Here is a 13,458-nt window from a genome sequence, read left to right as displayed (position 1 = left end):
GCGGAGAGCCTTACCCATGGGGGCCATCCCGCACTGGACCCGCTTGCCGGCCCGCCGTGGAGGGCGCGTGGAATGAAAAATTTATCGATAATTGTCGTAGACATTTTAATGAAACATACGGTTTAATTAAAAAATATTCATTATTTTCCATTACCATAATTCAATTTAATTTATGTGTTTACAAATAATTAAATCCTTCGGCGGCGCGTCCTTCCGGTCGGACGCGGCGGTGCTGTGCGTGTCCGATTTTGGGGAACCACCACTGGCTACCATTTCCCGCCCCGTCTCACGTACTGCGCCAGGGCCCGCCGGACGTCGGCCATTTCGATGCCGTAGTCGCCGTACTGGTTCAGCGCGCACACCAGCACCTGCACCAGCTCGGCGGACACGTTGGTAATTCGGGTGGTGTTGGTCACCTTCACGTTGATGCTGATAATGTCACCGACGATGCTGTCTCGGATGCTGATCGGTCCGCTCACTTCCTTTCCGCCGACACTGCCGAAGCCGCCGATGTCCAGCAGGCTGGAGAGGGGATCGGGATCGGCCGGCGCCACACCGCCGACGGTGAGCACCAGAAGCACAACTGGCCACAGCGCCGTGGCCCGCGTGGGCTGCATTGTTTTCCACTTCGAAGTTCCTCTCCTCGAAAACCTCAGCGGTCCGATTGATTCGCTCGATAGCGAAGAACTGACGTGGATAGGGCGCTGACAGCGGGTAGGCCCGACCTGCGAGGAGTAGGAAAAGTGAACCCCGTTTCCGTCGTCGGCGGAAAGGACCCAGGGGTGATTAGATAGCGTTGAGAGCGGTCGGCCGCGATCACCTTCGTGCGACCACAATCAAAGGCTTAGGGCCGAACGATAACGAATTGTGATCGACCATCGCGCAAATTGATTGCCATCCGGGTGTTAAACCGTCGAAACACTTCCACTGCGCTGGTGCGTAAATTATTCAACTCCTCCGATGCGCGCCCACTCCATTCAGTAAAGATCGAACCGTTCAACATGAAGGTGGTTCTTGTGCTTGCAGCTTCGCTTGTTCTGCTCGTCGGCGATGTTCCGTCCCGCGCCGTCGGCTCTCCCGTCCCGGGCTTCGCCGGGCTGCCCGATCTGGGCAATCTGGGCCGTGGTTTTGGTATGGCCAAAATCGGTAACATCATCAAGGGCAACACGTACGATGGGCTGGAGCGGGCCCTGAAGAAAATTTCCGTGCAGGACCGTAAGGCAGCGCGCAGCTCGGAGGACAGTAGCGCCGATAGTGACGGGGACGGTGAATCGTCCATGTTTGGCTTCAGCGGGAAGCAGTTCGAGCAGCTGATTTCGATGCTGCAGGAATCGCAATCCGGTGCCCAGAAGCAACCACAGGCAGCCCCAATGGAAGCGATCCCTATGGCCGTCATTGACAACAGTGTCGATTAGTGCAGAAGAACGAGTGAAAATAATTTACCTCGGATCATATTATTTGTCTCATCCGATTGCATGAAATAAAGTTCTCTCTCGTTCTTAGTTACGTATATTATTATGTACACTTTATCGGTAAAATATCACGGAACAGAAGTCATAAGTCCGGTTGAAAATGATAATCCATCAAAAGTCAGGCTGCTGGAAACCGCTCATAAATATCTTATGATTAATTGGAAAGCTGTCGCAAGTTGCACACTGCTTGGACGTCGAATTGCGTTTCTTGCCGAGCAAGAGCGGTTTGTTGCCTGGAGGCACAGTTAAACACAGAGAGGTTTTAACAGTAGTTAAGTTATTACTTGATTGAAAAATGGGAATAAACTACGATTGAACGCTGATGAATTTAGTTTAGAGAGAACTTGTAACCAGGTATCATTTATTGAATTATTTCTCCAATCATTTCTAATATTACTTTTTACTTTTTACTTTATACTTTTAAGAAAATCATGAACGGACTTTGGACGTATCATTACAGGCGAATTTGTAAATAGTTGAACGATATTTTTAATAAATTAATAAATATTTTTATTCGTCGGAAAACTTTCAAAGTGCATCTCGGAGTCGTATAATGGATTAATTTCTATTGTCCTACTGATCGTGCGACTACGTGTATCTGCGTTAAGTGGGAAATAAAATATGGAACCGTCACCGCAAAACTATTACATGCCATCGAGACACGCCGAGACTCCCGGTTTGCGAACTAATGGAATTTTAACAGGAATTTTAACATGAAACGTTTATTATAAGTGCAGCTCAGTTTGAAAAGCCGCCAGCTCGTCTTTGTTCAACTAAAAGGCTACCCAGAACCTCGACCGGACAAGAAACACACAATCCAATAATACCTGAAAGCTTTTATGGACATGGCTTCCACATAGATTTATATTTTATTCAATTGAGTATGGCATAGTGAAGAAAGAAAATCAGTATCCATCGATGCACACAAATAGGGTTAAATGGATCTCTGGCTTGGAATGTCTTGGGCTTGTGAGCGAAGGCATGAGAATAAGCCCAGCAGAAAACAGTCAAGTTTAACATATCTTCCGGTTACAATTGAATTGTATTTATCGTCGTAAGAAATATCGTGAGAGAATGCGTTCCTTGGAAGCTAGCTTAAGTGTTCCTTAGAATAAAAGCATTTCTACATATTGAAACATAACATCAGTCCAGATTAATCGTGATGGAAGCTGTCTGATGCCGCTCGGAGATCGTAACAATCGAGAAAAAGGGACAAATAGGACACGTGCTGGAATCAGTGAACCATGATAGTCTTCAGAATGATGGTATTTATTTCCGAAACTTAAATCAACCGTCCAAGATGCTGCGTAGATGTTACGCTACGTGCGGAAGATTTTACTGACGACTGGCCACGTGCTGCTGGAGCGTCTGCTCCACGTGTTTACGCCACAGCGCCTCCTTCTGGTCTTTGGTCAGACCGGGAGCATCGTAGCCGGCGGGTTTACTTTGTGCCAGCGAGCGAACGAGCTGCTGGTACGGAAGGGCATCTGGCATCGATGTTGTGCTTTCCGGAGGGGGCAGCGTTCCCGTGGTCGTAATAGTAGTCTCGTTCACCTCATCACTCAACTCTTCTGAGGTTTCCTCGGAAGTTTCCTCCGACGTTTCTTCAGAGGTTTCCTCAGAAGTTTCTTCGGAGGTTTCCTCCGACGTTTCTTCGGAGGTTTCCTCCGACGTTTCTTCGGAGGTTTCCTCTGATGTTTCTTCGGAGGTTTCCTCCGACGTTTCCTCGGAGGTTTCCTCCGATGTTTCCTCAGAAGTTTCCTCCGACGTTTCTTCGGATGTTTCCTCCGACGTTTCCTCAGAAGACGACGAGCTGGGGCAAACGTTCACGTTTACATCGCGCAGCTCCAGCAGGAGTTCCGCGATCACATTCACTAGCTCCACATTGATTTCACTCTTAATGTCCACCACGGCATCAACGTCCACTTTCACAATGTCCCCGATGTTGTTGTTGCTCATTGAGATTGGGCCTGCCAGGGCGACACCGGCCAGGGCCGCGACTAAAACCAATGCTTGCATCACCTTCATCGTGTTTATCCGAGCTTGTCTCTACTTCGTTGTTCCTGCCTCACTAATCACTATAGGGACTGGAAGTGTCGGGATCCTTTTATATGCCAAACGGCAATGAGGTGTACGATTTAAGGTGGGAAAATCTTCCGCAAGGCACGATAAGCAATCAGTGCCATTTGATGTGAGCCGATATCCCGATTGGCCGCGTGTTTGGCTAAAGGTTGTTACGATAAGAAACTAGAATCCACCAGTGGGCGCCTTAATCCTTCATCAACTTGGTGGGTTGTGTCGATAGCAGACAGGAAATCGTTATTTTCATTCTTCTATTTGTTGTGACGCCAGTTGCGCCGATCGCCATGGAATTGTAACAGTTTTCAAAAAGTTTAGCATCGTTGTACAATATTTGATTCTAAAGATCAAAAAGAATGAAAGAATTAAAATAGGAGCTGTTTGTCACAGTCTTGAACAATGCTGAAAACGTATCGAGAGGCCACTTGCTGCCATTACATCCTCCTCACTCCTTCGGAACGCACAACAGGTCTTTACAATGTAGCCTTGATCAGTTTTCCTCCAGCCACGGCTCAATATTTACATGAGGTTTGCTATACTTGGATTGAATTTACTGAGTATTGGCCACAGCTCCTATGGCCAACACGTCATTCCGATGTTTACTTCGTTTTGCCGACATTTAAAATCATCATTCCATGTTTGTAGGATGCTGTAAACATGAACAAGCCTATTCCTGAGTAAATCTTACTACTGTTCAATATTATAAATTTAGTTGAACTATTCGAATTGAATTGTAATGGACATTGAAAAAATTGAAAAAAACTGACGCTTTAAAAACCCCTTATTTATGATGCACTAAAATAAACTTCAAATAAGGAGAGTGCCTGGATATTCAATGTGTTTACAAGAACGTAATGTACAGTTGGTCCCCGCAGTACGCGATACTCGATATACGCGAATTCGCAATACGCGATTTTTTAAAACTGACAGCTCATAGCGTTGCTCGAGTTCTGATTAGTCAATTTTACTTTGTTTTGGTAGAATGAAGTTTTTAATATGCATTTTTTAACAGAGATATAACTATGCAATATAAAAAATGGAACACTTATTAGTTATTTGGATAAAAGATATGTTAAATAAGCGGTTCCCTCTCAGTGTCATCTCTTCAATATGAGGTATAAACGATATGGCAGAGGAAATCCGCAATACGCGAAAATTCGATATACGCTATTGCGTTCGGTCCCAAACATTCGCGTACTGCGGGGACCAACTGTATTAAGCAGAATTGTTCTATGTAAAACATAGTCAAGATTTTTTAATTGAAGAAGAACCCAATGCTCGATAATTGAATGAAGTAAATTTTACTACAAAGTTCAATTAGTTAGGTTCTCTTAGGTTAGGTTATCACCTTTCGTTGTCATGTCGATCGTCAACAGGCCTATCTTATGATATTTTGCAATAATTTTCTACTCCAAGGTAAGGGGATCGAAGCATCTGTATAACAATCAACATTTCTTAGTGTTTTTGTTATTTAGGTTCCATTTATGCGCCCTAAGGAACGATTAAACCATCAAACGGAGTTGTTTGACTGCTTTAGCTACAATAGGTTCAATTTCGTTAATAAAGCTTTCAGATTTCTTCTGATCAAATATGAAATGCTGCTCTCGATGATGGTTTCAAAAGAAAATAGCTAGTTTTTCTAGTTTTCTGGTTGCAAAAAAAAAACGTAATAATAAGTCCATTTTATAACGTTAATGCTAACGTCATTGTAAACGCACTAGGCAGCTTTAATACCGAATCGATCATAGGCCACGATTCATTGCTCGTTATTGTTAGCGCCAGATTAAAGCCGTTCGCAAACTACAAAGCTGGCTGACACTGGCGGTTTGTGTTTGCTTTTGGGGACAACATGATCGATGATCGGCCCCACACCAGAAGCAGCCGCACGGCATCGGCCGGCAGGTTGACGCATAATTTATGAACGCCCTGCCGTGTAAGGCGTCCGACGGTGTCCGGCGTGCAGTGTGACAGTGGGGAAATAAATTAATTTTTAAGGAATATGAATGAGCCCGAGCATTACCTGAACGCGGGTCGCAGCATAAGGGATACGGGATAAGGTTCCCGGGCGGGACCTCGGAAGGATCCTGCAAGCCATACGCGAATCGCATGTATTTATTGCGATGCAAGGATATCCTGACAAGCAGTAAAAACTGTTTCATGACTTGAGGCGTTAGTGTTGGGTGCAATTTCTCCCTTCCGTAGCCAGGTCCGTCGAGTCGTGCAAACGAGCTGTTTGTTGGAGACCACGTGTAGCACGCTTCCTAGTGCTCCAGGTTTGGTTCGGCATGATACTCGGATGCATGCTGGCTCCGGATCAACGTTAGTGGTTACCACCGGAAGTTAGGTAGCGGTAGTACTAGTGCTGGTAGTAGTGGCAGGAAATGTGTCACATACAAACATACATCAACTGGGAACAGAACTCAATTGAAACCAACTGCCGTCAGCGTACCAAATCGTGCCACCAACGCTCGCTTGGTGACCATGGATGGGAAAGTGAGGAGAGAAAAAAAAGGCCAAACGCCGATGATAAACGAGCCAACGGGGTGAGTTGACGAACGAATTTCGTCCCTGCTAAAACCGTGCTATGTGGTGTGCAGAGTAATGGTAATCATGCAAGCGTTGGACATTTATACAGTTTTTACCCTCCATCAGAAGGTTCCTGTACGTCGTCGTCGTCGTCGTCGTCGACGAAAGGCGTGAATTCTGCTCGGCTTGCTATGATTATGCATGGTTTACGGACAAAATCACATCAACGTCAAATGGCAAGAAATGTGAACCGGCCGAACCGACGAGCGGAACGATGGTTATGATTGGGTAAAAAGTAGTAGAAACGTTTGAAAACGTCCCGCGGGAAGAAAAACCGCGTGGTTTAGCTGACCGCTCACTGGCTGCCGGTTTGTGACATTCGCACGCATACCATGCCACCAGCGATAGATGAAACAATTGTGCCGAGTTCAAGAAACGCAAAAAGCTGTCCTACGTTAAATTGTGAAAGCAAAACATGAAATGGTTGAGCAGAAGAATAAAAAAGCCTTACTGCTCAAAGCTTTCCCTGGGGGAACCATTTCCGTCATTTTCAATCGCTGATGGCAGGTGCCGGATGAAGTCGAGCTAGTACATCAAGTTCAATTTTCGTTTTCCGGAAAATACGAACCAGGATGAGGAGCTTTCATCTTTTGCTTCATTGTTGTTTATAATGGAAGCAGAAAACAGTTGTTGTTTTAGATTGTGTTAAGTGCAAATAGAAATCACAAAACTTATGAGAATTCATTCCGTTGAATTGCCGTGTATGAAAATCACAAGCTGTTCCAAATGTGCGTAAACGAACCGAACCTATTGCGTCATGGTATTTGGTGCATGGCAAGGGTTTGTGGTAAATCTTAGATATGGGCGAATGATTTCACGAAACATGGTTTATTGAGATAATGCTATTATTTATAGAACCGGCTGATTCATTGTAGGGGTCAATATCATAAACGTAGTATTACATGGATTTTTGCTAACGATAAGGAACTGGTGAATATATTTTTAATTGAATGAATCACAAACCTAGTTCGTGGCTACATTCCACGTTCTTAGCAGTTCGACAAAAGAAATTGTTATTCAACCAAACAAATATGGAACAAACTCAATGCAGATATTTGATGGATAAAAACATTTGTTATTCCGTTCTGAAACCCTTTCGAGTTTAGAATGGTTCAGGCAAATCTAATTACAAGTTTTAAAAAATAGTTATTCATCAAAATTAAATTAATAAAAAAATGGGCATGTCAATTTTTGTGTTTCTTAATGAAACAAGGAGACTAAACGAGGATGATTTTGGTATGTTTTAATGTAGGAACATATTCGATACAGTTTTCTTTGTCAGACCAGAGAGAACATTATAGACGAGCAAATTTAATTTTCATTTTCATATATTTTACAATATTTGCCATGCGGGCTATACAAGGTTTCTTAAATCTATTGTTATATATATTGTTATCTATTAATGAAACTAACCTGACGCCCCGGCGATGCTCGATTAAGAATGGGTAGAGAAAATAGTTATGTTTTTTATTCTTTTCTTATGTTTATGTTCATGTGAGTTATGTTTTTACGCTTATTCAAAAATTATGCTTTGATCCTTTCCGACAAAATTTTATGCAAAACGCTTCTAGAAAGCACTGGTCAAAATTCAGTTCTGAAATAAACTTTCTATTTTATGATATTTACTTTTGTTGAGAGGATTCATTCCATAGTTACAATTGTACCATATATTAAATGATTCATACTTCATTGACTCCCCCGTGTTGTGTAAACTCTGCTGCATAACCTTTGATGAATACAGCTTGATAAATATACCACTATCATCGGATTACAGTAGTGGCCAGTAATACATAAATTACAAATCGTCTGTAACACGTATTTATTCCTCGGCTGCTCAAACAACAAGAGCGATCTGCCTCGTTTCTGATGCTGAAGGATTCTTCAAGCAGCGATATGCAATATTAAACAAGTTTAATAAAAGCGTTATTTTGACTAGAATTGTGTACGGGTCTACATTTTAGTTAATGTTAACAAAAACCCTCAAATAACGAATTTTGCATGTTTATGATGTGCTCTTTTCTTGCCAAGAAGTATAGAACGCGTACATGCTCTTTTTTGTATTAAAACTGAGTTTCAATTGTAAAAAATAAACGATTTTAAAAAAAACTGACCAAACAAATCTTTATCAACATCTGTAGTGCCTAACCTTAGTGTGTGGGAAGTTTCAGCTGCGAAGGTGCAGAATTGTTCAAAAAATCAAATATTTCAAACGAATAAGTTAAAAAGGAATGATATTTGAACGATCCGTGTTGGTAAGATTGCATATCCTGGTAGACGATTACAATAATAATAAGGGTCATTGATTAAACAGCTAGGTAAACATAGGCATGTTGTAAAGCATTTTAACAAATATTAGGTTTCAGTCTGATCTTTTAGGTGACATTGGGAAACTATGCAGGAATTCTTGAAGCATGTCTAAGTTGTTTGTGTTTCCGTACAAAGCACGTGTCGGAATAAAATTCCTTTACGTTTCGCGTAAATGTCAACCAAACAGTTTACGTGTACTGCACGTACCGAACGGAACCCGACCAACCACAAAAGAAATCGCCAAAGCATGCAGGTCTCAATGCAAAACGGTCCGCTAGAGCTGCTCGGGGAAGCATGGCCGGCACGGGCGTCCTCGTCCACACCGTAAACCACCCGATAGATAACGAATGGAGTGCGGGTCCTGCCTGACGCCATGCAAAATATCGGATAATGTATGCACTCGATGCTGGCCTGGGTTCCTGTGTATCCTTTTACGATTTGGCCAAGCGGCGGAACAGTGGGGCCCCACTTCGAACTGGGAAGCCGTTTCCTGTTCACGAGCTGGTGAACATCTTGTGCCATTTCCTTCGGTTGTTTTCTTCGCTCCGAGGAGGGCGGTGCGGAGGCACCCAAACCCGGGCGTCCCGGAGGGAGTTCGATGGAATCGAAAGTTTGCTACGTTTGCAGCTACTTCAGAATGTTTTATTGTAATTGTGTTCCGGTTTCTACCACGTCCGTTTGGGTCCGGTCCTCGTTCAATGTGTCCGGGAGCTTGTGTTTGAGGAACGGATTCTCGCCTGAGACCTTGGCAAGCTGGTGGTCCCCGGTCCCCCCGATCGGACTGGCGTCCGGTCGCAACGGCAACGGTGTTTGCTTTTGGTTTGTATCCAGAAGTCGCCCCGCCGTAGTCGATGGTGGCCCCGGTGTCCTTTTAACTGTGGGCTAGTGTTTCTGTTTGTCTGGCTGGGGCCGGCACCATGTACGAAATCTATCTTTTTCGAACCGGCGTCCCGACCCCCCTCTCCGGTCCTTTGGCGCACCGCGGAGTCTAATTTGCAGCCATTGGCCAGAGACGTATGCAAATACAACTAGCCGCCCTAGAAAGCCATCCAACCGTGGCCGATTTGCAGCGATCGCCGGTCCCGGAAGCGGGACCATATTTCGGCCACCGAGCGTCCCAAACACCCGGCACTCCCGCGGGCAACTCCTCCGTCCGGCAGGTTGCGGTGTAGCTTCGTGCCCTTTGCGCAGCAATGCGGGCACCATTTTATTTGTGTCCAGTGAGCTGTCGACACTGTCGACCGCATTTACCCGGCGCGTCCGGAGCGTACCGGAACGGCTCCGAAATTGCCACCGGAAGTCGGGTGAGCTTTCATCGGGAGGGCATGCTTTGTCTTTTTTTTTGCTTTCTTGCAGCAACGACAGGCAAACATCGGTTCGAACCGGACCGATTCGGAACGGTCGGTCGAGATTACCGATTGACCGATTGGATGCTGCCAGTGTTTACCGAACAAATTTGCAATTATCGCCAGCTGCACTGTGACCGTAGACTTTGCAACGTGAGGGATCGGTGGATGGTTGGAGGATGCATTGATTTGCTGCCAATCTGCTGCACGATCCGGCTGGTGTTCCCGGGAACGTAATCCGTCCTTGTTTAGGACCGGATTGGCGCTTTGAACTAATACCGATTGTACTTTACGTTCGGTGTAAGCCTTTGAGCTTGTCGTGATTTGTGCCCTCCCTCCTCGAGCCACCGGTTGTTACAGAAACACAGGTGGACACAATTAGAAATAGGAAAAGAGTTGAAAGAAATTAAAAAATAGCTACAGTAGGTACCCCCATCGGATGTGGTTAAGGCAAAGCGTCTGTCATCAGAGGACATGAAAGGTAGTATCAAACCGAAGTGATATTCCGACGCCCTCTCGCTGTTGCCGTCCGGTAGGAGACGACTTTCGTTTCATTACAGTTTCTGGTCAGTGAGCATATTTTTAATTTTACGCCAACGGGTGTCGGGGCGGGGTCGGACCGCTGGAGGGGTTGCCTTAGCTACCCGGGTCGTACCACCAGCAAGCCGGTGCGCACTCTAGTCGTTCACTACAAACGTCAGGCAAATTGTAAAACAACTGACGAGACGGAACCGCAACTCACGGCTCGGTTTGGACTGGATGCACAATTTTAATGCACTGTCAAGAGGTCCTAGCGTCCTTTTAGCATCCCATTCTTTCTCATTCTCGTCTCGGTTATGCGAACCGGCTCTACACTTTGATGTTACGTGCTTTTGCTAACTGGTATCCCCCCCCTAGCCGGTGGGTATGCTACTTCTTCGCCCCCCACTGGGAAAACGGCACACAACGGAGAAGCATTATGAAACAGTGACTCCAACTCCATGGTCGCAATTGGAAAAGGGCTAATAAACAATGTAAAAATGATTATTGAAGAATGAAGGAAATTACTTTTTTCAAGCAGCATTCATCACGGAGGAAATAGCAATCCCGGTCGGTAAAATTATGCTTTAATGTTAGTAATTTTAAACCATTTGAAGAACAATACAAAATGAGAAATGGGACTTGTAAAATGGGAGGCCCTTGGTAGCCATATCTATACACTGTTATGAAGAGAAGTTTCTTATCACGTAGCTCATTGATTATTCAAGTACGCCAAGAGAAATGTTTGTTAACACGTTGAGTGCCAAGCGTTATTTGCCCACTGTTTACCACATTCTTTTTTGATAAAATTGATTAACTACATTTGTTAAACCGACGGATTTCAAAGCGAATTAGCAAAGGCTTCTCAAAAGATTAGTTTCTAATTTTACTATAGGTTTTTGTTGCTTTTTTAATTTATTTATTTATGGGGTAAAAACTCTTAAGAACTGATAACAGCTGGGTATCAAAAATCATAGCTATGGCAATCAAGGTGTTGAACCTTGTACACCATCATCAAAGATGTTCGTTATGACATAGAACAATTCAAAGAAAATGGTCTTTGTGTACCGCATTTTTTCCATAAATAACTCCTTCTTCTTATTTGACGAGAATTTACCCCAGTACGGCTTTAGAACCCAGTTTTGTGGATCTTCACAAGCTATTCTGGAGACATAGTTCCCTAAAGTGTTAAGGACCGGCTACTAAGGTCATATGTCCTCGTGTAGTATAACTTTACATAAAAGGTGTTTGTTTACTTTAAGATAATTATACGCTGAATATGCGTTTGATAAGATCAGTTATTACACGTTGTTGTTCCTATACATTTTATTGGTTTTTCTTCTTCTTTTTATACATATTCTGAACTAATGACATCTCAGAAACCCTCTGGCTCAGAGTTGTTCAAATGCGATAATTCTCCTTCCACTTTTTTTGTGCATCTTTCATTCGTCTGGAACACTTCCGTGACACTCGATAACGTTAGCCCATAACTATGCCTTCTCGTCATTGTTCAATATTGTCGAAGGATTTTCTGGCTTTTCGGCGGGTTTACTTATCTTTACCAAACAAAACTAAAAAGAACGACGCCACTGAAGGGCTGTGTTATTAAACCATGTTGTCTGGTTCTACGCGAATTGTACGCTGGACCCGTGAGTCACCGATCGAAATCTGAAACGCCTACGATCGACCTCGCGGACCGATAAGAGCCCCCGTAAATTAAACGTCCTCAAACAGTTGCTAACGACCTGGAGCCTAGGGTGGCGCAGGGTACTAATCCTTATAACAGTGATTAACAATAAATAGAAGCCGCCTGTTACGGTACTATCGCACATGAATGGGTTTATGATGGCATAATCCGTGCTGTTTAAAATTTTGATTGATATTGAACTTACTTCCTCGGATTGATTTTTGTTCTGCACCCGTTTAGGCTTTGCTCGTAGGGTGAGTCATGGGGATGAACTGGAAAAAAGTTTAAATAGTACAGAAAGTAAAATTACTATCTTAAGGAGAAGAAATTTTTTTGCGAGTTTGTGAACGTAATTCTTTCATATATTAAATTATTATCTTACTGTTTTTCAAAGCAGTTTTAAATTTACTTGAGCTTTGAACACAATTATTTAGACTTTCATGCAGTGACCATTTTTTAAATGAAAAGAACACTTTTGTTTTGATAAAGTAAATTTCCATAAACACAACATAATTTTAATTAAACGCGACATTCACCTTAAAAATCTTAAGGTGCTTAGTTTGATTGATATTTTTCAGAACTGTCGGTGGGGTGAAAAATGATTCGGTATCGAATTGGCAAGATTTTGTATGGCCAAGGGTACCAACATTTTATAGAGAATCTGGGACGAATAGAACCCTGGTCAGACGATTTTACAACGCATGATGCAGTTTGGAACGGTTCTGGAACTCATAGCGACCATCACACAAGAATTGTGCAAAATAACCTTGGCCACTCTGGTAAGTCTGTGCAAATTGATGCCGAATCATAATATATTTTTGAAAAAAAAAAACCAAACAAATTAAGCACTTATGGCAGATTTTTAAAGTAATTTTAATGTTGAATTGAAATGAAATTATGTTGTGTTCCTAGGAATTTCCTTCTATAATAATAATAATCTTTTCATCAAAAAGGGTCTAGTACTAGTGGAGATTTCAAATTAATGTGGTAAAGGAGTAAGTAATGTTTGAAAAACTGTACGGAGCTTCTTTCGATAACAGTAAGTTTAAAACATAAAGAAATAGGGAAAGGGTTACAGTAATTTTGCGTAGTCGACAGTCTTAAAAATGTAGGAATGGGTATAGAAGTCGAAATAGAGACCTTTTTTCTACTGTTTTCATTGAAATAACTACATACATAAACTACATAAAATAAATTAATAAACTGTGTGTCTACTACAATATATTTGTATGGTGCTGCGCAGTGTTAAATATTTTGCTAGTATAATTCAGAATTAAATTCATCTTATGATTCACTTGAATTGAATATTAAAAGTGAGAAACATTACAACGATTCTCTGGATCCTGACTTGGTCCTTTTTATGGTTTATGGTAGCTACACGTGGTTTATCATATATGACAACAGGTACATAAATTCAATTCATGGAAAGATTGCTTACTGTGTGAAATATTTCGATGAAATT

At 42.9% G+C, this 13,458-nt stretch overlaps 1 protein-coding gene across 1 annotated transcript; it reads right to left on the bottom strand.

Annotated features, from left to right (window-relative positions):
• Positions 1 to 2,807: 2,807 nt before the first annotated feature.
• On the bottom strand, positions 2,808 to 3,500 carry LOC131261250 (uncharacterized). The gene is made up of 2 exons (XM_058263238.1): positions 3,287 to 3,500; positions 2,808 to 3,124 (listed from the first exon to the last, which is right to left on the bottom strand). Exons 1-2 carry the CDS (start codon positions 3,498 to 3,500, stop codon positions 2,808 to 2,810), a joined length of 531 nt encoding a protein of 176 aa, XP_058119221.1.
• Positions 3,501 to 13,458: the final 9,958 nt, after the last annotated feature.

Source organism: Anopheles coustani, chromosome 3 (genome assembly GCF_943734705.1).
Source record: "Anopheles coustani chromosome 3, idAnoCousDA_361_x.2, whole genome shotgun sequence".
Taxonomy (NCBI): domain Eukaryota; kingdom Metazoa; phylum Arthropoda; class Insecta; order Diptera; family Culicidae; genus Anopheles; species Anopheles coustani.
Note: the sequence above shows the minus strand (reverse complement) of the source record. Positions and strands in the feature narration are given on the sequence as shown.

Excerpts from the sequence above, each read along its gene's own strand:
- LOC131261250 (XM_058263238.1), bottom strand. The coding sequence starts at position 3,500 with ATGAAGGTGATGCAAGCATTGGTTTTAGTCGCGGCCCTGGCCGGTGTC. Across the intron at positions 3,125-3,286 it reads AAACGTGAACGTTTGCCCCA|AAACGTCGGAGGAAACCTCC; the intron begins GCTCGTCGTCTT and ends AAACCTCCGAAG.